The sequence below is a fragment of the Indicator indicator genome, chromosome 5, assembly GCF_027791375.1.
Source record: "Indicator indicator isolate 239-I01 chromosome 5, UM_Iind_1.1, whole genome shotgun sequence".
In the NCBI taxonomy this organism is placed as follows: Eukaryota; Metazoa; Chordata; class Aves; order Piciformes; family Indicatoridae; genus Indicator; species Indicator indicator.
The window spans coordinates 25,341,422-25,363,020 of NC_072014.1; the positions used below are offsets into that span (position 1 = coordinate 25,341,422).

Consider the following 21,599-nt stretch of genomic DNA (forward strand, 5'->3'; position numbering starts at 1 on the left):
CTTTAGAGGGGGGACCTGCTTCTGAGGGAACTCTGCTTTGTCCCAGGGCATGGCCCTGCGGTGTGATCCCCGGGGACAAGGGCGGTCCCCTGTCCCTCCGAGCCCATGAGGAAATGTCGGGTGCCCCCCGCTCGCGGCGGCCCCGTATCAGCACCTGCCTGCTGAGCCAGCCCAGATGCTGCAGGAATGCGGCTCTGCCACCACCCGATACTGCAGGAATGTCCCGAGGGTGGGGAAGGGGCAGCCCGGGACCGTCCTGCCTCTGCCGTCCCCTGTCCCCAGCAAGTGGCTGCTTGTGCTCCCCGTCTAGGCAGAGGTCTCCTGCCCCCGTAGCTGGGGTCCTCCCTGCCACCTTGGAGTAGGCTGTGGGTGCCCTAGCCCCTCAGGGTGAAAAGACCGCCTTTGTCACTTCTTCTCTTGCCATTCGGTGGGGATATGGATGAGTCAGGCTGAGACATGAGCATATTCAGTGAGGCTGGGGTGCTCGGTGTTGGGGTTTCTGCTGGTGGCTTCACACCAGGCACACGTCCCTTCTGGTAGTGCTCCATGCCAGTCCCTTTGCTAAAGCCTAAGCCCCCAATCCAGTTGTTCTGTGCATCTCCACAGGCTGATGATTCCCCACTGCTGCTCCAGCCAGCTGCCTGCTGTGCCCCTGGGGCAGTGAGGATGGAGGGGTTTGGGGGAGCCCCCAGGTTCCTGGCCTACCCACGTGCCATCACGGTGCAAAGAGGCAGTGATGCAGTCCTGAGTTGCCAGATCACAGGTGACCCCCAGCCAAGCATCCTCTGGGAGAAGGACAAGACCCCTGTTGAACTATCAAGCCGTTTCCATGTGGAGGCCAAGGGGAATCTGTACAGTCTGCTGGTGTCCTGCACCATCCCACAGGACAGTGGGCTCTACGTTTGCAAGGCCAAGAACTGTGTTGGTGAAACCTATGCTGCTGCTACTCTCAAGGTAGAGGTGGGCGAGCCCCAAGAGGAGAAGGGATGTTCAGGCATCGAAGCACCTGCCTTCCTTGTGGTGCCCTCATCCATGAGAGTGTGCTGTGGGGAGGATGTGATGTTCACCTGCAGGGTGTCTGGGCAGCCCTGCCCGGTGCTAGAGTGGGAGAAGGATGGGCATAGGCTCTCTGACATCTTTGAGAGCAGCCACTTTGCAGTGGGGCAGGATCCAGAGGACTGGCACTTCCTGAAGCTGTTTGGCGCTCGACCCCCAGACAGGGGGGTGTATGTATGCCGGGCTCGCAGCGGCTCCCAGGAAGCCCTGGCCGCTGCTGTGCTCCTGGTTGAACCCTGGGTGCCACCCGGTGGGCTCCTCAATGGCTCTTCTGCTGACGGTCCCAAGCCACTGGTGGACCGGCAGCAGTGGTGGCACCAGCAGGCAGCAGGACGACACACAAGACCAGAGACTTGGGTGCCCAATGGCACAGTGCTGGCCAGGGTGCCAAAGGCCAAGGCATTTGCTGTGAGTGTGGGGAAGCATGCCAAGTTTCGCTGCTACGTTACTGGCAAGCCCAAGCCAGAGATCATCTGGCAGAAGGATGGTGAAGCCCTCACCCCTGGCCGCAGGCACCTCATCTATGAGGACCGGGAGGGCTACTTTATCCTGAAGGTGCTGTACTGCAAACCCCAGGACCAGGGGCTGTATGTCTGCACTGCATCCAACACTGCTGGCCACACCCTCAGTGCAGTGCAGCTCCAGGTGAAAGGTAAGAGAGTATCTGAGCACTGTGGGGGCAGCCAGGTGCTGGCAGGGCCCACGGCTTTTCATCTGGCAGGGATGCCTCTGTGTGTGAGCCCAGCACTGCTGGGTTGCCTCCTCCTTGTGCAGTCACATTCACCCCAGGCTCCTCTGCACGGAGGTGCAAGCTGAAAGCAAGGAGATGCTGGGCTCCTCCAGGGAGCTGTGTTCTTCTTTGTGCCCCTCTCACATTGCAGACGTGGCATTTCTGGAGGGCTGCTTGTGTCCAGCCACGAGTGGGGAGGGGGAAACTGTGCCTTGGTGACAAATTCCCCTGGAAGTGCCAAGTGGTTTTGGCAGACAGCCCCGCAAGGCACCACTCCAAGTGTCTGCACTGGCGCCAGTCCCTTCCCCCAAAGCCACCCTGCCAGCTGGGGACAGCCCACAGCTGCAGCGACCGGGCACCTGGTGCAACCCCCTCCAGCACCACCCACCTCTGCTCCCCTCTGCTGAGATGCCTGCCATGGCATGCTGATATGCATGCTTCTTCATTGTCCAAAACTCTCTGCAGACATGCTGGGGGCATTGCTGGGACTCCTCAGTCTGTGCCCTGGCTCCCCCTGCTTCTTGAGGTAATGTCCATTGCATGCAGGAAGAAAAGGAGAAGAGCAAAGAAGGGCCAAGGGCCCTCTCTGTGAGCTGGGAATGCCTTGAGCAAAGGGTTGCTGGTAGGTGCAGTGCCCTGTGTGCCTCCAGTGCCCATCTCTCTCGGCGGCAGAGCACCAGCTGCGGTTCCAGGTGCCGCTGGCAGACGTGGAGGTGGCAGAGAGGGAGGATGCCATTCTGGAGTGCCAGGTGCCGCTGGAGACAATCCCCACTGCCTGGTACCTGGAGGACAGGGAGTTGCAGCCCAGCCACAAGTACGTGATGGAGGAGCGAGGAGTGGTGCGGCGCCTGACCATCCGCGATGCCCGCACCGATGATGATGGCATCTATCTCTGCCAGATGAAGGACAAGGGGCACAGCATCGCTGAGGTCTCTGTTCGAGGTAAAGGGTCAGGTCTCAGCTCAGCTGAGTAACTTTGCCTTCCTATTCCCCTCCATTCCAGGCTCTCCACTGCCCCCTGCCTCTGGCTTCCCACCATTTGGTCGTGGTGCCTGCTGCTATCTGTCCTCAACCATCTCCTCCTTTCTCCCACCGCAGGGCACTCTCCAGCGCCCTTTCTCAGTCCTCATGCATTTCTTCCCATAGGGGTGATTGCAAAGAGGCTGCCACGGAAGCTGGACGTGATGGAGGGGGAGAATGCAGTTTTCTGCGTGGAGACACAAGAGGTGGTGGAGGGGACCTGCTGGAGCCGGGATGGGCTGCAGCTGCAGGAGTCATCCCACACTGTGCTGAAGAGCTTTGGCAGAACGCACCTCCTGGTGCTGGTGCACGTCACCCGCCAGGACGCAGGCATCATCTCCTTCACTGTTGGGGAGTCACAGACATCCTCCCAGCTCCGCGTGAAGTGTAAGGGCCCCACACATCCTCTGTCCTGTTCATTCATGGTTGGTGACCCAGGAGAGAGATGGGATGGGCACGCTGGGGATGCTGTGCTGCAATGGCTTTGTGGGGAACAGAGCTTTTAGGCGGGCTTCGGTGCTCCAGCCTTGCTGTCAGTCACAAACCCCTGTAACCAGCATCATGCTACACATGTGAAAGACCGTTCTCTCCATCAGAAAGAGGAGTCCCGGAGCAACAAGCTATGTAGCCCCACTCACCCCTTCTGCCACCCCACCAGGAGCCTCACTGCTAACTCCAGGTGGGCAATGTGGTCTGTGACTTGCAGGTGTGAAGCGTGACCCCCCAGGTGCACCAGTGGCAGCCGAGATGAGCGTGGTGGAGAGCAACGCGGCCCTGCTGAGTTGGTGCCCCGCGCCGGATGCCCATCTCCGCCCCCCCAGCCGCTACCTGCTAGAGCGGCGGGAGGCGGCAGGGGGTGAGTGGGTGCAGTGCCTCACCACTGACCTGCCCGGCCGCGTGCGGGTGCTGGGTGCCAGTGTGCCCCATGAGGCTGATTACTGCTTCCGCATCTGTGCCGCCAACGAGCATGGCAGGAGCAGCCCTGTGGAATTCCCTGGCTCCGTGCATCTTGGTGAGGGTGCTGAGCTGCAGAGCCCCATCTGGGAGCTGGCTTTCCCCAGGGGCCAGCTGAGATGTTGTGCCATTGCATGCTGCTGGCTGCTGCCACTAGGGTTGAGTCCAGCTCTGCTCTAGCCCCGGCAGCTCGCCTGGAGAAAGGTCTGCAGGACACATGGGTGCAGGATGGTGAGGATGTGCAGTTCTCCCTGGAGCTGTCAGCTGTGGTGTGTGGCAGCTGGTTCCTCAACGGTGCAAGGCTAGGCGAGGAGGTGGGTGGACGGTGCAGCGTGCAGCACTGTGGGACGGAGCACTCACTGCTGATCCGGAGAACACGGCTGGCCGACAGCGGGGCACAGGTCACCTTCATGTCTGGCACTGTGTGCGACTCAGCCACACTGCATGTGAAAGGTGAGTGAGGCACTCACCCCCAGGTCCTGCTGGGAGAAGAGCAGCAGGGGCTTTTATGCTGAAAGATGTTTCTCACCCTTCCGCAATTTGTCTCAGCCCCACAGGTCCGCATCACACCAGTGCCTGAGGCTAAGCGGCTCCAGGAGGTGCCAGCAGGGTTGCCTGTGCTGCTGGAGTGCCAAGTGTCCTCCCCGGATGCCCTTGTCCACTGGTTGAAGGATGGTGAGGCCGTGACTCTGGATGATGTTATTGCAGTAGAGGCAGAGGGCTGCATGCGGAGGCTGCTCCTCCGCTCAGCAAGTCCCTCGGACACTGGCACGTACACCTGTGACACTGGGGATGATGCTGTGAGCTTTGTAGTGACCGTGACTGGTGAGCTGGAACTGCATGTGGGAGTCTAGGCCCCATCTGCTGACAGTGCTCCTGCCCCTCTTCTTGTTCCATGCTGGGGCTGAAGCCTACTGTCTGTGGGGTTCCTGTGCTGATCTCTGTGTTATCCCTGGCAGAGGCACCGGTGAGGATCATCAGCTCCAACGAGGAGGCCCCCCACACCTACACAGCTGGGCAGCGTGTGGAGCTGTGGTGCCAGCTGTCCCGCCTGGCAGCCCCAGTGCATTGGTACAAGGATGGGGAAGAGGTGGAAGTGAGTGAGAGCCTGGTGCTGGAGCAGGAGGGACTGCAGTGCCGGCTGGTGCTGCCTTGTGCCCAGCCACAGGACACCGGGGAGTTTGTCTGTGATGCTGGTGGGGACTCTATCTTCTACACCATCACTGTGGCAGGTGGGTATGATTCAGGAGGGTTGGCAGGGTCACATCTCAGGAAGCTTTCTTTGGTGGTGCAGGGTGCCACGGCATGTGCCATTGTCAGTGTTACTATCATTTTTGCTTCTCTGGGGATGCTTGTCAGAGGTGCTCTTTCTGGGTCCTCACCAGCAGGCTGGTGGGTTGGTTAGGGTCTTTGTGGCAGCTCTGGTGTATAGAACCACACAGACTGCGTGCCAAATGGGACAGCTTCCTTCACCAGTCCAAAATGCTCAAGCACCTGAGGGCATCCAGCACCTCCATGCTGGGGTGTTTACTAGACCTCTGCTGTGAACAGTAACCAAGCCCTCCTCCAAGGTCCTAAAAATAATGGGCCCAGCACCTGGTATGGAGTGACTCATGATCAGACAACACTCTGATGGATGGCATTAATTACTGACCTGAAAATTAGTGGTTGCCTGGATACAGGTGACTGGATGGTGTTTGCTGGAATGAGTGGAGGGCAGTATCTCACAGTGGCTGCCCTGGATGTGGGGAGGCTGCTGGCATCGCTGGGTGGCAGAGAATAATGAAAGCTGAAAGTGAGAGAAAGACTTCCCATTGGTGGCCCTGAAACCCACAATCCTACAGTTACATGAGGGTGATCAGGTTACAGTTAAAGCCGAGTTGAAAGGCTCCATGACCTCAGCCATAAAGCCTCTTCATAGTGTTAATATGTGGCAAAGGGCCAGAGCTGATGGCAGAGATGGGATAGAGTGATGAGAGATGTTGGAAGAGTCAGTGAAGTGGTGACTGTTGGGAGGGTGAAAAAGGGAGGGGATTTAATGTGATAAAGTCAAAACTGCCAGTGGGAAGGACAGACAGTATGGGCTTTGGGCAGAGGCAGGAGGTACTGCTGCCCTGAAGTGGTGTGGGGCGCTCAGCTTCCTTAGGGTGAGAGTGGGGAACACCATCTGCTGAAGCTCAGCTTTTTCGTTGAGCAGCTTTGCATCACTTTGGCAGAAGGGTCTTATAGAAGCTGGCTCAGTCCAATTAGGATTTGGCCATCAGTGTCACTGGTAGGGCTGGGACTGGGCACAAGGGGGCTCAGGTTGGCATCTCTCTGGCATGAGTCCTGTGCTGGCTACTGTAGCAACACTGGTGTGGCGTGCCTGGGTTTCCCTAAGGCATCCCAGCTATCCCCAACAAGCTGCCATGGCATGAAGCTGGCCTACCTCAATTCCATCCACTCCCACGCAACTCTGGGTTTTCTGGCAGTAGCTGAGTGCTGGGGCTCCCTCAGAATTCAGGCCAGAGTGGCACTGCCTGCTGGCACATCATCCCTTTCTCGCTTTGATTTTGTTCAACCTTTCCAGCTGCACTTCAGCAACATGATTGCTTTTAGCAGCCCCAGGGAGACAGGCAGTGGCCGAGTGTTTGATCAGGGAGCCAGGCGGATGCAGGCTCAGTGTGGGGCAGGTTGAATGCTGAAAACTGGCGCCACAATGCTCTCACACCCTGCAGGGCTCTGCTGAGCCTGGGCACTGCTGCTAGAAATTGTCTGGGAAGTTTGCAGCCTGGATGCCCAGCATGGGGCAGCTGCAGGCCATGAGAAGGGCAGGTCACTGCTCGGCCAGCAGCACACTCCAGTGCTGGCTGTGCTCTGTGCCTGCTCAGAGCTGTGGGCTGGCAGAGCACCATGGCAGAGTCCAGGCCAGCTACAGCCTGTAGCAACGTGCATGGTCAGGCAGGGGCAGCATCCTGACCTTCTTCCAGGAGAGAGGAGGGCTGCTCTCCTGAAGGTTGTACTGGGAACCCCTCTAATTTTGGAGATCTGAATCAAGTAAGTGGGGAGATGTGAGCAGCGGCACACATTTCATGTATAACCAGTTAACACTGGCATTTAGCAAGCACTGTGATCTAGCATGGGGTGATCCAGCATGGTGAGCCAGTGGAATGGGGCCAGAGGAAAGCAACCCATGAGCCTGCACTACAGTGTTAGCAAATGCCAAGACTGAGCTGAGATGGAAGCACCAGCCAGGACCCAGCAGGCAGGGGGTGGGAAACAGCTGCAGGGCCTGGTGCTGGCACCACAGATGGCAATTAACAGTACTGGGGCTCACTAATGATGTGCTTACCTACTCACATCCCCCTTCCACATCCCCCAGTTCCATCCCAGGGCAAAGCAAGGCATGACAGTGATTTACACCCACCTAGAAGCTGATTGTTCCTCTTGGGTGTGCTGAGAGAGAAAAGGGAGCCCCGGGCAGGGCAGCCCAGCATCTTGTGCTATGCAGTATGTGTACGAGGTGGTGCCTTCCAGCCTTAAAGACAATGAGCTGGTAAAGCCATCACTCCACGCAGGACTATGACTGCAACCATCACCCACTCTGGTCTTCATATCCTGGCTGAGCCCCATGTTATCCCTGGCAGAGGCACCGGTGAGGATCATCAGCTCCAACGAGGAGGCCCCCCACACCTACACAGCTGGGCAGCGTGTGGAGCTGTGGTGCCAGCTGTCCCGCCTGGCAGCCCCAGTGCATTGGTACAAGGATGGGGAAGAGGTGGAAGTGAGTGAGAGCCTGGTGCTGGAGCAGGAAGGGCCATGGTGCAGGCTGGTGCTGCCTTGTGCCCAGCCACAGGACACCGGGGAGTTTGTCTGTGATGCTGGTGGGGACTCTGTCTTCTACACTGTCACTGTGGCAGGTGGGTGCAATACACAGCAGCAGCCCTCTGCCTCTTCTCACTCTGTCCCAGCTCCCTGCTCACGCTGCCATCCCTCTGGTAGCTGCAGCATCTTGGCTGCCCCTTGTCTCCTCGTGACCAGTTCCTTGCCCATGCCACTGGAGGAGGCTGTGGGCAGGGGCAGATCAGCTGCTTGGTCTCCTCCCAGAGCCCTGTGCCACACAGCCCTTCTGCACCACAGGGCACAGCCAATGCTGCCTCCCCATGGATTATGCTGCCTCACAGCAGAGCTCTGATGCTCCCTGTTGCTACCAGCACTGCAGGGATGGAATGACCCTGGCCACTGGCCACAGGGCAGGTAGGATGGAACCCACATGACATGGAGTCTTGGTCTTCTCAGCCTTGAAGGTCCACATTGCCCCAGTACCCGAGGTTCTGCAGTTCCAGGAGGTGCTGGCAGGGCTGCCCATGCTGCTGGAGTGCCAAGTGTCCCATTCAGATGCCTCTGTCCAGTGGCTGAAGGATGGCAAGGCTGTGGTCCCAACAGAAGTCCTGGCCATTTGCTCAGAGGGAAGCTTACGGAGGTTGCACATCCCTGCAGCTGCACCATCCGACTCAGGGATGTACACCTGTGATGCTGGGGATGATGCTGTCAGCTTCAGGGTGACTGTGAGCGGTGAGCTGCCTGGGGGTTGCCCATCCTTACATGGGCCCACACAGTACCACAGCTGAGCCCCTCATTATCTCTGGCAGAAGCATCGGTGAGGATCGTTGGCTCCAACAAGGAGGCCTCCCATGCCTACACAGCTGGGCAGCGTGTGGAGCTGTGGTGCCAGCTGTCCCACCCAGCAGCCCAAGTACACTGGTACAAGGACAGAGAGGAGGTGGAGGTGGGCGAGAACCTGATGCTGGAGCAGGAGGGGCTGCGGTGCTGCCTGGTGCTGCCCTGCGCCCGGCCACAGGACACCGGGGAGTTTGTCTGCAATGCTGGGGATGCATCTGTCTCCTACCATGTCTCGGTGGCAGGTTGGTGCCACAGTAGTGACGTCCTTGGAAGTGCAGTGCTGCCCTGCTCCTTGCCCTTGGCATCAAAGAGGAGAGGGTGTGGCTGCATTGCCCAGGGGCTGGTGTGTGGCCCCCCTCCAGCCATGCTGGGCTGGTACGGTGTGCCTGTTGCGCCTGCCCTTGAGCAGCTCCAGGCCCTTGGCACTGGGATGAGAGGCTATAGAAGCCATGCAACCACATGGAGATGGGGACAGAGGTGACAGTAAGTAGGGCCAACAGAGTCAGGAGCAGTACAGTACCCTTTCTCTACATCCCTGGCAGAGCCACCAGTGAGGATTCTGCACCCTCTGCAGCGCTCGCTGGAGCTGCCAGTGCAGGCACCAGGGCCTGTGGAGCTGCGGTGCGAACTCTCTGTCCCAGATGCTGCTGTGCGCTGGTTCAAGGATGGGCTGGAGGTGGATGAGACCAACAACCTGCTGCTGCTAGCTGAGGGGGCCTGGCGCTGCCTCCTCGTCTCCAGGAGCAGCGCAGAGGATGCAGGCGAGTACATCTGCGAGACCAAGGATGAGGCTGTCTCCTTTGACGTCAAGGTGTCAGGTCAGTGGAGACGTGAGAGCAGGGAAGTGCTGATGTGTCTCTGGCTTCAAGCTCTTTCTCAGCCTGAGTGAGGGTCACTAGTTTCTCCACAGTGATGAAGCCATCGGGTGCCCACCCCGTAGGCCACCCAGTGTAGGTTCTCATCTGGGACTGGCAGCAGAGATGTCCTTGGGACCAAGTTGTCCCCATCCTGCTTTGTGTCATAACCATATCTTTGCAGAGCCACCAGTGAGGATCCTGCAGCCCCACAGACCAATCCCTGTTGTGACAGTGTTCTCGGGGGAAACAGTGACGCTGGGCTGTGAGCTGTCCTGCACAGATGCCCCTGTGCACTGGGCTAAGGAAGGCATCAGGCTGGAGGCTGGGGGTAGCTTGGTGCTGGAGGAAGAGGGTGCCCATCGCCGCCTGATCATCCCTGTGGTCCAAGCCGAGCACTCTGGAAAATATATCTGTGATGCTACTGATGACACAGTGACCTTCACTGTCCAAGTGCTGGGTGAGCAAGAGGCTGGGGGAGAGGCTGGTGGGGCTTGCTGGCTGCACAGACCCTGGAGACCCCAGCTGTTTTGGTGCTGGGTTCTGCAGACCCACTGGTCAGGATCCTGGAGAAGGACATCCTGCCCACCCGTCGGCATTGCCAGGCCCTGGAGGACCTCATGCTGGAGCTGCACCTGTCACATGCCCACGGGGAGGTAAAGTGGTACAAGGATGGGGAGAAGCTGCAAGACACAGGGCGTGTGAGGCTGGAGGAGGATGGGACACGCCGCACCCTCATCATCCTGGGTGCCACAGGCAGGGACACGGGCGAGTACCTCTGCGACACTGGCGATGACAGCATCGTCTTCTTCATCACTGTGGAAGGTTAGCAGGAGGCCCTGGGGGGGGAAAGATAGCAGGGTGCAGACTGAGGTGTGTCCCTGGCTGTGGCCAGGCTGCTATGGGGCTGGGATGGGTGACAGTGAGCATGAGAAGCCTGGTTGGAGTGACACAGGGAGTGGGCTGCATCCACACTGGGGCTCTATGGAAACTCCTGCACTAACCAGCTGTAGCCAGAGAAGGTCCAGACAGGATTCATCCATTGCAGTACCTGGCACAAGGTGCCACTCCCATCATGACAGCCTGTCTCTCCAGTCCCAGAGCCACCAGTGACCATTGTGGGCAACACGGGCACTATAGAGCATCGCTGCCTGATGGCTGGGGAGGACCTAGTGCTGTCCTGTGAGGTTTCCCGGCCCGATGCCACTGTGCGCTGGCTACGGGATGGCCAGGAGGTGCAGCCAAGTGAGCGGGTGCAAGTCGAGGCCTGTGGGGCGCTGCGGCAGCTCACTGTCTGTGGGGTGCAGCCCAGTGACTCGGGGAGCTACGTCTGCAATGCTGCCAGTGACAGTGTGGTGACAAGCGTGGAGGTGTCAGGTGAGTTGTCACAAGTTCAGCACCCTGGGGCCCCCAGAAGAGTGGGATTGTGACACAGCCTTGAGTGAGGGGAGAGAATACCTCTGTGACCCCACCGATGGCAGAGGCCAGGGTGGCAGTGTGGCAGGGGAGTTTGGGAGTCCTGTCCCCAACCCACAGGAGCCACTGATCAGACAGGGATATCTCAAGGTCCTGGCGAGACATGTCCCTCCCACCTTTCTCAGCCAGGGAATGGCTAAATTTAGCCCTGGCTGGGTCCCAGGCACTGCTCCTCCTGCTTTGGCTGCCAAGGGCTGACTTCAGCTCAGACCTTTATCAGCTGAAGGTGGACGGATAGGAAATGGCCTGGCACAGACAAATGTCCCAGCTCCCCAGCAACATGCTTGAGATAGAAGACACACCAAAATTAATGGCACCAGTCTGGCAGCTGAGCTGCCTGTGCAGAGAGGGATGCAGGAGCAATGGGCTCTGCTACTGACCCTGCCCAGGGCCCCTTCTCTGAGGGGACCTTGAGCTGCCAGACCCTACTAGCCCACATAACTTACCCACCAGGACCCTGTCTGGTCCCACCATGACCCCTAGACAAGCCCCACAGCAACCCCAGCCACTCACAGCATCCTGCAGTCAGATATACCATGACCCCGACCAGTCCCACAGCCCTCCCAGCCCACTGTGGGCATTTCCACCTCTCCACTTGCAGTGGTCCTATTTCTGCAGTACCCCATGCTGTGGAGACATACCTCTGAGCCCTGCCCTGTCTCCCACACTTCCAGCCCAGCCTGTGCGCATTGTCAACAAAGAGGAGGTGCAGAGGCCACTGGAGGTGGTGGAGGGGGACAGTGTGACACTGGTGGCCCATCTGTCTCCAGAGACAGCAGTGGTGCAGTGGCAGAAGGATGGAGAGATGCTGCGCTCGGGGGGGAGGCTGCTGGTGTGCAGTGAGGGCCCCACACGCAGCCTAACCATTAAGCAAGCAGAGCTGGGTGACAGTGGCATCTTCCTCTGTGATGCCAGTGATGATGAGGTGCAGTTCATGCTGAATGTGAAAGGTGAGTCTGCAGGCATTCCTCGTGCATGCCAGGGCAAGATCAGTCTGCTGCCCCATGCTGGTAATGCTTTGTGACCCTATCCCATGCTGGTGCTGCCAACAAGGGCACAGCTGAGCCCAGTGCTTCCCTGGAGCAGAGGCACCTGTGCTGTTCGTGAACAAACATGAGGAGCGGGAGAAGCTGCTAGTGCTGGAGGGCGGCAGTGCCGTGCTGTCTGCCATCGCCTCCACAGAGCGAGCCAATGTCACCTGGCTGGGCCCACAGCAGATGGCAGTGGCCGGCGAGCGCTGCGAGCTGCGGCGGGATGGCCGTGTCCACAGCCTTGTCCTCCTCAATGTGGCCAAGGAGGATGCTGGCATCTACACCTGCCTCTCCCCCCACGACCAGATGCAGTTTGATGTGAGTGTCCGAGGTGAGTGGTAGGGGGACGATGGGGGTGCTTGGGGAGCCTCCCTTTGGCAGCAGCAGCAGCAAGTGCTGACATTGAGGGTTTGGCTGTGCAGAGCTTCAGGTGAAGTTCCTGCGTGGGCTGTCGGACATGTGTGCGCGGCAGGGCGAGCGCGTGGTGCTGTGGTGTGAGCTCTGCAAGGCACGGGGTGATGTGGTGTGGCGGAAGAATGGCCGAGTGCTGGCACCTAGCCCACACTGGCAGATGGTGGTGGAAGGGCGAGAGCGCTCACTGGTGCTCAGCTGCGTGGAGCCTGAGGATGCTGGCGAGTACTGCTGCGAGTCCAACGATGACAAGACACTTGCAACGCTGACAGTGCAAGGTGAGCTGTGCCCCAGGCTTGGCCACCACCCTGGGGACTCCTACACCATGGGGCTGATGGTGAAGCCGGCCAAGAAGATGGCAGGGATGTGTGGGGATGCTCAATGGCTCTGCAAAATGGGAGAACCCTGGTGCTGGTGCCCCAGCGTCCTGGCTGTAGTCCCCAGGGTGGTGGAGATCATCACAGAGCTGCAGAACCTGACAGTGCTGGAGGGGGAGGACGCCACCTTCAAGTGCCTTGTATCCCCTGAGGATGTCGCCATGACTTGGCAGCTGAACGGCCAGCCTGTGGTCCCTGGAGAGAGGCTGATGGTGACAAGGACTGGCTTATGCCACAGCCTTACACTCCGACAGTGCCAGTCAGGAGATGCAGGCACTGTGACTGCCAATGCTGAGGGGCTGGTGAGCACAGCCCGGCTGAGTGTGCAAGGTGAGTGGGAAGGAGCTAGGTGGGCTACCAAGGGCACAGCCCTGGGGCCAGCCTCTGACCTGGCACATGGGCCATGCAGAGGCGCAGGTGCTGTTTGTGCGGAAGCTGCAGGACATGGTGGCAGAGGAGCAGGGGGATGCATGCCTGGAGGTGGAGGTGAGCCATGAGGCTGCTGAGGTGCAGTGGCTGAAGCAGGGCATCCTCCTCCAACCAAGCAGCAAGTACCAGCTGCAGGAGTCGGGTTGCCAGCGCACCCTCACCATCCGCTGCCTCAGCCCCGCTGACCGTGGCACCTACCGCTGTGAAAGCCTGCACGACCGCACGCAGGCCAAACTCTATGTGGAGCGTGAGTACCATGCTGGGGATGGGGGCGGGAGGTATGGGGATGGGGACAAGGATGGAAATGACTGGGATGGAGAGGATGCACACCTGCTGCAGCTACAGCTGGTTGAGAGATGGGAGTGTGGGCAGAGCTGATGCTTAGCTGGAAGGGGTTGACCAGAGACATGAGTGTGGGGCTCAGGAATAGGCAGGGGTGGGAGCCTGTTAAAAAGGGTTGGATTTAGGGAACTGCTTCAGTAAGCACAGACTGGAGAGTTGGAGGCTCTGAGATGGAGCAGGCATCTGCTTGTGGACATTGGTTCCTTGCAGCCCAGAAGGTGTCTATCCGGACGTCGCTGGCAGATGTGGAGACCTTTGAGAAGGAGACAGCCACCTTCTTCTTGGAGCTGTCTCACCCTGGTGTGCCTGGGGTCTGGACACAAGACGGCATCCGGGTGAAGCCCAGCAGCAGGTGCCGGATCAGTGCCATGGGATGTGGGCACAGCCTGACGCTGGAGAGGCTGACATTGGAGGACTCAGGCACCATCACCTTCACCACTGATACCCTGCGCTGCAGTGCTCGCCTGGTTGTGTTGGGTATGGTCACTAGGGCAGACTCAGGGGCACAGGTCACACCAGCAATGCCATTCAGCTCTGGGGAGTAGATGGCAAGCCTGAGCTAGTTCTCGCCAGGCACACGCTAGCAGGTATCCCCCTGTCCCCAGGGAGATGTGAACTGAGCAGTGGGAAAACCCTGGCCACTGGCTGGGTCTGGCTCCAGAGCCAGCTGTGACACAAATGATGAACACTTGTCCATTGTAGTACCCTAGAAGTGCCACCTTTGCCCCATGCTGATATTCCCTGGGCACAGCTCCCCATCCTCTTTGCCCTGCCAAACCTTTCTGTCCTGTGTCCTCCCTCAGAGCCTCCAATCACTATGGTGAGGGTCCCACAGGACCTAGGGGTCCTGGAGACAGGGATCGCCAGTTTTGAGTGTGAGCTGTCTCGCCCCAGCACAGAGGTGAAGTGGTTCAAGGTAAGGGATCACCCCCATCCCCTCCAGCACAGCTGGGTCTTCCTCCCTGCTGCAACCCCAGGCCATTGCCCTCCTCGCCAGAGCTGCGGGGAGAAGGTAGGGGCAAAGCAGTGAAGTGCTGCCTGATTGCAATTTTGAGCTCATTCTCCCTTGGCAGGATGGGCAGGAGATGCGGCCAGGGCCCAAGTGCCGCATCTACTCAGCGGGTCGGCGCCGCATCCTGCAGCTGAGCCACTGCGAGCTGGCTGACGCTGGCATCTACACCTGTGTTGTGGGTGGCTGCCAGGCCTCTGCTACACTGCATGTCCAGGGTACAGCCACTCAGCTCCGGGGGTCATGCACACCCCAAAGCCCTGTGCTGCCCAGTCTCCTTTGTCCATGGTCACTTTGGCACCTTGTGCCTCACCCACAGAGCGCCAGGTCTGCATTGTGCAGGAGCTGCAGGATGCCCAGGTGCAGGAAGGTGACAATGCTGTCTTCACCTGTGAGGTGTCACATGGGGACATAAAGTGCGAGTGGTTCTGGCATGGGGAGAAAATCAAGGTGTCCAGCAAAGTGAAGACACGGCAAGAAGGTAGGGGATGCAGGTGGCCCCATACCTGGTTTGGGGCTGGGAAGGAGCAAATTCAAGCAAGGGGAGTTTGTGTGGACAAAGGGAGCTCTCTGTACCCCTACTGTCACGGGTCCCCATTACAGTGCCCTTGAGCTAACCTCTAGCTCCCCAGGGACCCGGCATTTCCTGCTGTTCTGTGGCGTGCGCCCTGAGGATGAGGGACTCATCCGGTTCACAGCTGGGACAGCTGCCATCTCAGAGGCTGCTCTGCGGGTGCAAGGTACCAGTGTGGGTTGCAAGGGCTGGCTGGGCTCCAGCACCATGGCTGGGCTGCAGCAGGGTCAACTTGTGGGGTGCAAGGGCTGGTTGGGCTCCAGCACCAGGGCTGGGCTGCAGCAGGGTCAACTTGTGGGGTGCAAGGGCTGGCTGGGCTCCAGCACCAGGGCTGGGCTGCAGCAGGGTCAACTTGTGGGGTCGCTATGGGAGCCCTGGTCACCCCATGATGCCAATGACTCCCCTGAACCTGCCAGCACTGCCTATCCGGATCGTAAAGCCACTGAGGGACAAGACAGTGCTGGCACGGCACAAGGCAACTCTGGAGTGCACTGTGTCCAATGCCCGAGGTCGGGTGCGCTGGCTCCGCGGGGACACGGAGATCTTTGCTGGTGACAAGTATGAGATCTGCAATCTGGACTGCTACCGCACGCTCATCATCCATCATGTGGGCCCTGAGGATGAGGACTCCTATACTTGTGATGCCTTTGATGACCGCTCCACTGCCAGGCTCCTTGTGGAGGGTGAGGGGGCACCCAAGGGGGCATCACTAGGGGCTGACAGTGCCATTGTGCCTCACAGTGGAGGGGCACCAGGGGCCTTCTCCCCACTGCTTGCAAGGGTCTGAGCACTGGGGTCAGGAGAGCAGGCTGGAGATGGAACCAGGAGTCTGTACCCACCTTGTCTGGGCCCCCCTTTTGTGTACCCCACCAGGTCCGAGGACGCTGCAGCTCTCCCTGACTTCCATTCTTCCCACAGGGAGCTAAAAGCCAGGATGCAATATCAGGGGCTGTACACAGGCAATGGACACCGCTGCTGGGAGATGGGGTTATGCTGCCCCTGGGATGTGCGGACACAAAACCACCAACCCCAGTCTGTCGCGGCCTCAGGGCTCTGCATTAAACAGCTTTTTTTTTTCCTCTGACATGGCTTCTTCCACCCCAGTGAGCCAGGGTCTCTTTAGGAGAAGGGGTGGCGGCACTGCTCTGCATCCTGCCCACCGCTCCCAGGGATCACAGTCCTTGGGGACCCCTCACCCCTCTCCCTGGCCCTGCACACCAGGCTCTGAAAGGCTCTTTACTGTGCAGCTGTGGCCTCAGCAGCATTTGGCACATTTACAAAAGGGACTGAAAAGGGGGAGGGCGGCGCGGTGCTGCGGGGGTGGGGGGGCCTGGCAGAAACATGCAGTTCCTGGGACAGGGAGGCTGGCCAGGCTGGGCTGGGGGGCTCCCAAAGCAGAGGTGCACCCTGGTCCAGTCTTGCCACCATCCTGCCTGTCTGGCCATGGGTTAGTCCTGGCTCACTCCATAATAAATTAATACAAATCACAGCAAGAGAAATATCTACAAGGTGGGAGCCTCTGCCTGCAGTGGTGCTCTGGGCAGGGGCTCCTGCCCTGCTTGGCCCAACCCCAGGGCCCCCCCAGCCACTATAAAATCCAGTCGCCAGTAAAACAGCGATGGCCTCTGACACTGCAGGGGTTCCCGTGTCCCTGAGGCAGCCCAGCCTCTGCCCAAAGGCTGGATCCAGTGTCCTGTCTCCCATCCAAACAGTCTAGGGGAGATGCATGTGGTGCACACCGCCAGCACAGCTCACACTGGACTGGCACCATTTGCCAGCATCACTCCAGGAGCCACCTCTGCCCCAGGACCATCCAGTCCAGCTTGGGAAAAGTGGGAGAGGCAAACCACTTCAGGGAGCAGGGAGGGTGGGTAGGGGAGGGGGACCTTCAGAGGAAGCAGGTTTTGGGAAGCACTGCCTGGGCACTGCTCTTGGGGCCAGGGTGGGACAGGGTGCACATGTTCAGAGGAGTCCCTGGAGGGGCAAGGGCTATAGGACCTGCTCTGAGGAAGGAACATGGGGCACAGGCACTTGGGGAGCTGCTGGGGGGTGTGATAAGGTGGAGGGCAGGTGCAGGTTGTTGCTCTCTGGGAAGGGGACTCAAATATGGGGATGATAATGAATGTGCCCAGGCCTTGGAGAAATACACAACAGCAGGGGCTCAGCGAACCCTCACCCCAGCAGAGCCACTTGCACTGCACGTCCATGGGTGCTGGTGTTCCCGGTCCTTGGGCTGAGTCCCTGCCAGAGAGCTCCCCCTAGCACTTCCGGGCCACTCGGGCAGCCAGGGCTTGCCCAGCCAAGTTCCACATATCCCCAGGAAAGGTCTCCATCCACAGCCCCAAGCCACATGCGGCTGCCCTAGGGCCAAGGGCACAGCCCTGCCTGTGTCACATGGGATCTCTTGGAGCAGGCTGGGGTGCTGGTGTTGCTCGAGGTCATTGGGTTGGCTTATACCCTCACAGCAGGGCCAGAGCCTGTGGTGAGGGGCACGGTGGAGCTACAGTCATAGTCCAGGTCCACCACGGCATGGGAGCTGGTGATGAGGCTGTTCAGGGATGGTCCCGTCTGCCGCTCTCGGAAACTCTGGATGTAGCTCTGCTCAATAAAGGAGGGACACAGAAAGTGAGCTGGACTCCCCTCCTGGCCCGCTCCACCTCACCCTAAGCTCTGCAGCAGCCATGCAGAACCAGCCCTGTGCAGTCCCACCCATCCCAGCACTCAGACACACCAAAGCCTGGCTGCAGTCAGCTGCACAGCCCCATCTCTTCCCTGGGCACATGCTTCACACCTTGCCCACCTGTTTCTACTGTGGCTGCAGCACTTTTGGCAACCAGTTTGCTTGCAAATGCTGAAGTGCTCCATAGTGGGCACATCCCACTTCAGCCCTTCCTGATCTGCCTGGTCCCTAGGATGCCCCAGCCTTATCTCTTGAGGAGTTCAGATGCCAGCTGATGCCTGGGTACCTCTTCCCTCTCAACCCCCTAGCCCACCCACACGGAGAAGAAAGAGCCATGGAGGCTGGGGAAGATCTCTACCCTGGTTGCGGGACTCACGGGGGAGAGCACGTCCCCATCGAAGCGGCGCACGGGGTTGGGCTTGCGGCGGTAGGCAGGCTCAGGCGGGTGGGCTTTGTGCTGGTGGGGAGGCGGGTGGTGGGGTCTCCGCTTCTTCTTCTTCTCCTTACGGTCTTCCCGCTGCTTGATGCGCATCAGCTGCACGCGGCGCTGCTGCCGGCTGATGATCACTGTGGGCCAGAGGGGTTCGTGAGCACCGGGGATGCAACCAAACCAGTCTCACACACAAACCAGCCCTACCCTTGCACACCCAGGCCTCCCCTTGCATGCTCTGCCCCCACGGAGTCCCAAACCCCTTATCTGTGCATGCAAACCAGGTACTGTGAACTTCCACTTCAGCCCCCAGGCCCCCCAGCTCCTGCATCCACCCCATACTGTGTCCATCTCTCCCAGCCCTCACACACCTTCTGTGTGGGAGTAGCCCTCGCCTGTGACCTTCCACTGGACAAGGACACCCAGTGTGGTGAGGAGTGGCCAGACACCCAGGATGACCCAGCTGTACCAGCACACAGGGCGAGCAGGGGCCACCTTGATGCGCTCGTAGATATAATGCACCAGGAGGAAGAGCTCAATGAAGTAGTCGATGGTGACAGTCATGATGGCACTACCGAAGACGGCGGTGGAAAGGGTGGTGAAGAAGCGCTGCCACTGCAGAGTGAGGACGGCAAAGAGCATTCCCACACCCAGGAGCAGTGCAATGGGAATCCACACAGTTGGTGGGTGGTAGAACTGCTCCATCACCACCAGAGTGGCCACTGCCAGCAGCAGCCCTAGGAGCAGCCCCACCATGAAGAGGCCAACACTGCGCACCAGCATGGTGACCAGCCCACAGAGGACCCCGATGCCCAGCCCAATGCCCACTGAGGCCTCCACGCTCAGCTGTGTGTCCAGCACTCGCTCCTTGTAGCACAGCATGAAGATGATGATGGAGCCAAACATCAGCCCCGTCAGGAACATGACAGCCTTGAAGCAGCGGTAGCCTGTGGAGACATCGTTGCAGTCACGGGGTGGATGGTCAGCACCTGCCCTGACTTCCCACTGCCCTTCTCCCTGCTTGCCCCATCAGCCACTGGGCTGGTCTGACTCACCAAAGAAGCAGTAGATGATGCCGAAGAGGCAGCACATGGCACACACCACAGATGGCACCACTTGGTAGCGACGCTCAATTTCCTGCTGACAGCTGTCCCCCCACTCCTGGCCTGGCTCATGTGGCAGCAGCTTGAACCGCAGTGTCTGCACAGTTGCAGTCATGGCTCTGGGAACTCCCAAGAGAGGCATCAAAATCTCCACTCTTGCCCCATGGCTTGCCAGCAAAACTGCACTCTGGCACTCACCCCAGCTGATGGGAGAAAGAAGGAGGATAGAGGCACCACAGAGACATGGCCAACAGCGATGCCCACTGCTCAGCACTTGGACACCCAAAAACTCACTCTGGCCTCTTGCTACCTGGGTGGGAAGTGAGAGAATAGGGCCTTGTCCATGGTCACTGCAGGGGCACACACCATCAACCAGTGGGTGGCTGCAGAGATACATCATCCCCAGGAAGCCTCTTCACACCCTTGGGGAGCTTCACTGCCAGGATGTGATGATTTATAATTTGTCTGTGGCTTCAATTTCCTGCCCTTGGCTCTCCAGCACCCCTTCCCTGCCTGATTAAAGGGAGACTTCCACTACCTGGTATTTTATGTCCGTGAAGTAATTATGCTTGGTAATTAAGTCACCCCTCAGTCTTCTATTTTTATAGGCTAAACAGATTGAGCTCTTAAAGCTTGTACTCCAAGGCATTTTCTCCAATCCTCTAATCATATTTCTGGGTATTTTTCATACCTGCTCCAGCTCCTAGTGTCCTTGTAAAAGCAAAGTGGGTCCCTACACTGCATCCAGCCCTTCCATGGGGACCCACAGGGCTGGAGGGGGATCAGCCCTGGCCGGCACTGCCCCTTAGCAAAAGACTCACCTTTAATGCTGTGGACATGCCATGCCACTGAACAGGCTGTGACTGGGCCCCCCACAGTGCCTACCCAGACGGAGGGGTCATAATCCCCTGCAAAGACTGATCCAGCTCCAGCTTAAACCTAATTACAGCAGCTGTCTGCCTGCTCCCACCTGGAGTCAGTTCCAGCATCCCTTTGCTTCCCTGGTGCCTTTCCAAGCCCAGTTGGTTTAATATAGGTTTATTGTCACTGGTTATCACTGGGCCAGTGCCAGCACTTCCAAATGCCACATTAAAGCAGCTGCCTTGGGACAGCTCACAAAACCAGCGCAACAACAAGGAGCAGGGAAGAAGAGGGTAAAGGCTGCAGCCATGGCTCCTTACTGGCCAGCACCTTGATGCTTGGGCCAGCTTCCACCGGCACCTCTTCCCCTGCCACTGCCCTCCTCCCTCTGTCTGGGGAAGGAAACAGTAGCCAAGGCAAATCCCCCAGTGATTTGCTGAGCGTGGTGCTTAATCCCAGGGAAACATGAGGGCAAGGAGCAGGCAGCTGAGTGCTGAGCCCCTAGGGAGGACGCTAAGTAGGATTGGACTTCAACCACAGTGTCCAGGAGCAATACACCAGCTCTGAGTGCGCTGGCGGGGACGGGCAATGCCATGCGGGGTGAATAGAGGGAAGTGCCCGGGGAGCCAGGGATGGGGCACGGCACAGTCGTCTGGCTGGCAGGGGCATGGCATGGCATATCTCGGCAGCGATTGGCACGGCCAGCAGAGCATCGGGACGACTGCGAGGTGCTGCTCTCTGCCCCTCAACCTACGCCAGGCCGGAGTCGGGGGAACGGGGAAGGGTCGCCTGCAAGCCTGATCCCGGCAGGGCTGCGGGCAGGGCCGCGGGCAGCGTCGCAGGCAGCTCCCGGCGCCCATTGGCGCGGGCACTGTTGCTAGGGGAGCCCCGCGCCTGCTCATTGGCGCCGGGACTTACCCACCTGCTGCCGCCCTCCCCGCAGCCCCGGGCTCCCCGCCACGGCCTGCCGCGGGCCCCCTGCCCTCCCCTCCCCTCCCCTCCCCTCCCCGCCCCGCCGCGTAGGGCACAGTGTGGCATGGGCACCCAGAGGCAGCACTCGGGGCACCGCCTCAGCAAGGAGCTCCCCTCCCCTCCCCCGCTCCCCGCCGCCCCGCATCCGGCCCCGCTGCCCCCCGCCGGGCTGCCGGACTCCAAGCCGGCGGGGCGGGCGCGGCGTTGCTAAGCAACGGCCGCAAAGGCCGCCGGGGCGCGGGTCCGCTCCGCCCCCTTTCTTTGTTCAGGGAGAGGGGCCCGTGGGCCGCTCCACCGGGCCTTGCACGCCCATCCCGGGAACCGCGCTTTCTCCCTGGGATGTGGGGCCGGGAGTCTCGGTGCCCGAGCTCTTTTCCCCAGGGACCGGGCACGCCCCCCCACCCCGCGCCTGCTAGTCCCACACGTGTGCCCCAACCTCCTATGGCCCCGCCCTGCCCGCTCCCACCTGCGCTCCAGGCCCGGCAGCGGCAGCGGCAGCGGCCCCGCTGCGCCCGGCGCTCCCGGCCCCTGCCCCCGCGCATGCTGGCGGCGCGGCCCGCCGCGCGGTGCTGAGCGGACAGCTCCGCCTGACGTCACCGCGTCGCGTCAGAGCGTGGCTGGGGGAGGG

At 59.8% G+C, this 21,599-nt stretch overlaps 2 protein-coding genes across 2 annotated transcripts; one reads left to right on the top strand and one right to left on the bottom strand.

Annotated features, from left to right (window-relative positions):
- The first annotated feature begins 666 nt into the window (after nucleotides 1–666).
- Nucleotides 667–15,851, top strand: OBSL1 (obscurin like cytoskeletal adaptor 1). The gene is made up of 22 exons (XM_054381232.1): nucleotides 667–1,708; nucleotides 2,459–2,728; nucleotides 2,933–3,193; nucleotides 3,513–3,818; nucleotides 3,941–4,213; nucleotides 4,310–4,585; nucleotides 4,720–4,992; nucleotides 7,387–7,659; nucleotides 8,063–8,314; nucleotides 8,392–8,664; nucleotides 8,965–9,240; nucleotides 9,461–9,736; nucleotides 9,826–10,101; nucleotides 12,632–12,901; nucleotides 12,981–13,247; nucleotides 13,553–13,819; nucleotides 14,146–14,258; nucleotides 14,416–14,569; nucleotides 14,671–14,832; nucleotides 14,984–15,091; nucleotides 15,342–15,608; nucleotides 15,799–15,851. Exons 1-22 carry the CDS (start codon nucleotides 667–669, stop codon nucleotides 15,849–15,851), a joined length of 5,988 nt encoding a protein of 1,995 aa, XP_054237207.1.
- Nucleotides 15,852–17,376: 1,525 nt separating this feature from the next.
- On the bottom strand, nucleotides 17,377–19,280 carry TMEM198 (transmembrane protein 198). Its single transcript, XM_054381199.1, has 4 exons — nucleotides 19,091–19,280; nucleotides 18,407–18,982; nucleotides 17,982–18,172; nucleotides 17,377–17,523 (listed from the first exon to the last, which is right to left on the bottom strand). The coding sequence occupies exons 1-4, from the start codon at nucleotides 19,278–19,280 to the stop codon at nucleotides 17,377–17,379; spliced, it is 1,104 nt and encodes a 367-aa protein (XP_054237174.1).
- Between the last annotated feature and the right edge of the window lie 2,319 nt (nucleotides 19,281–21,599).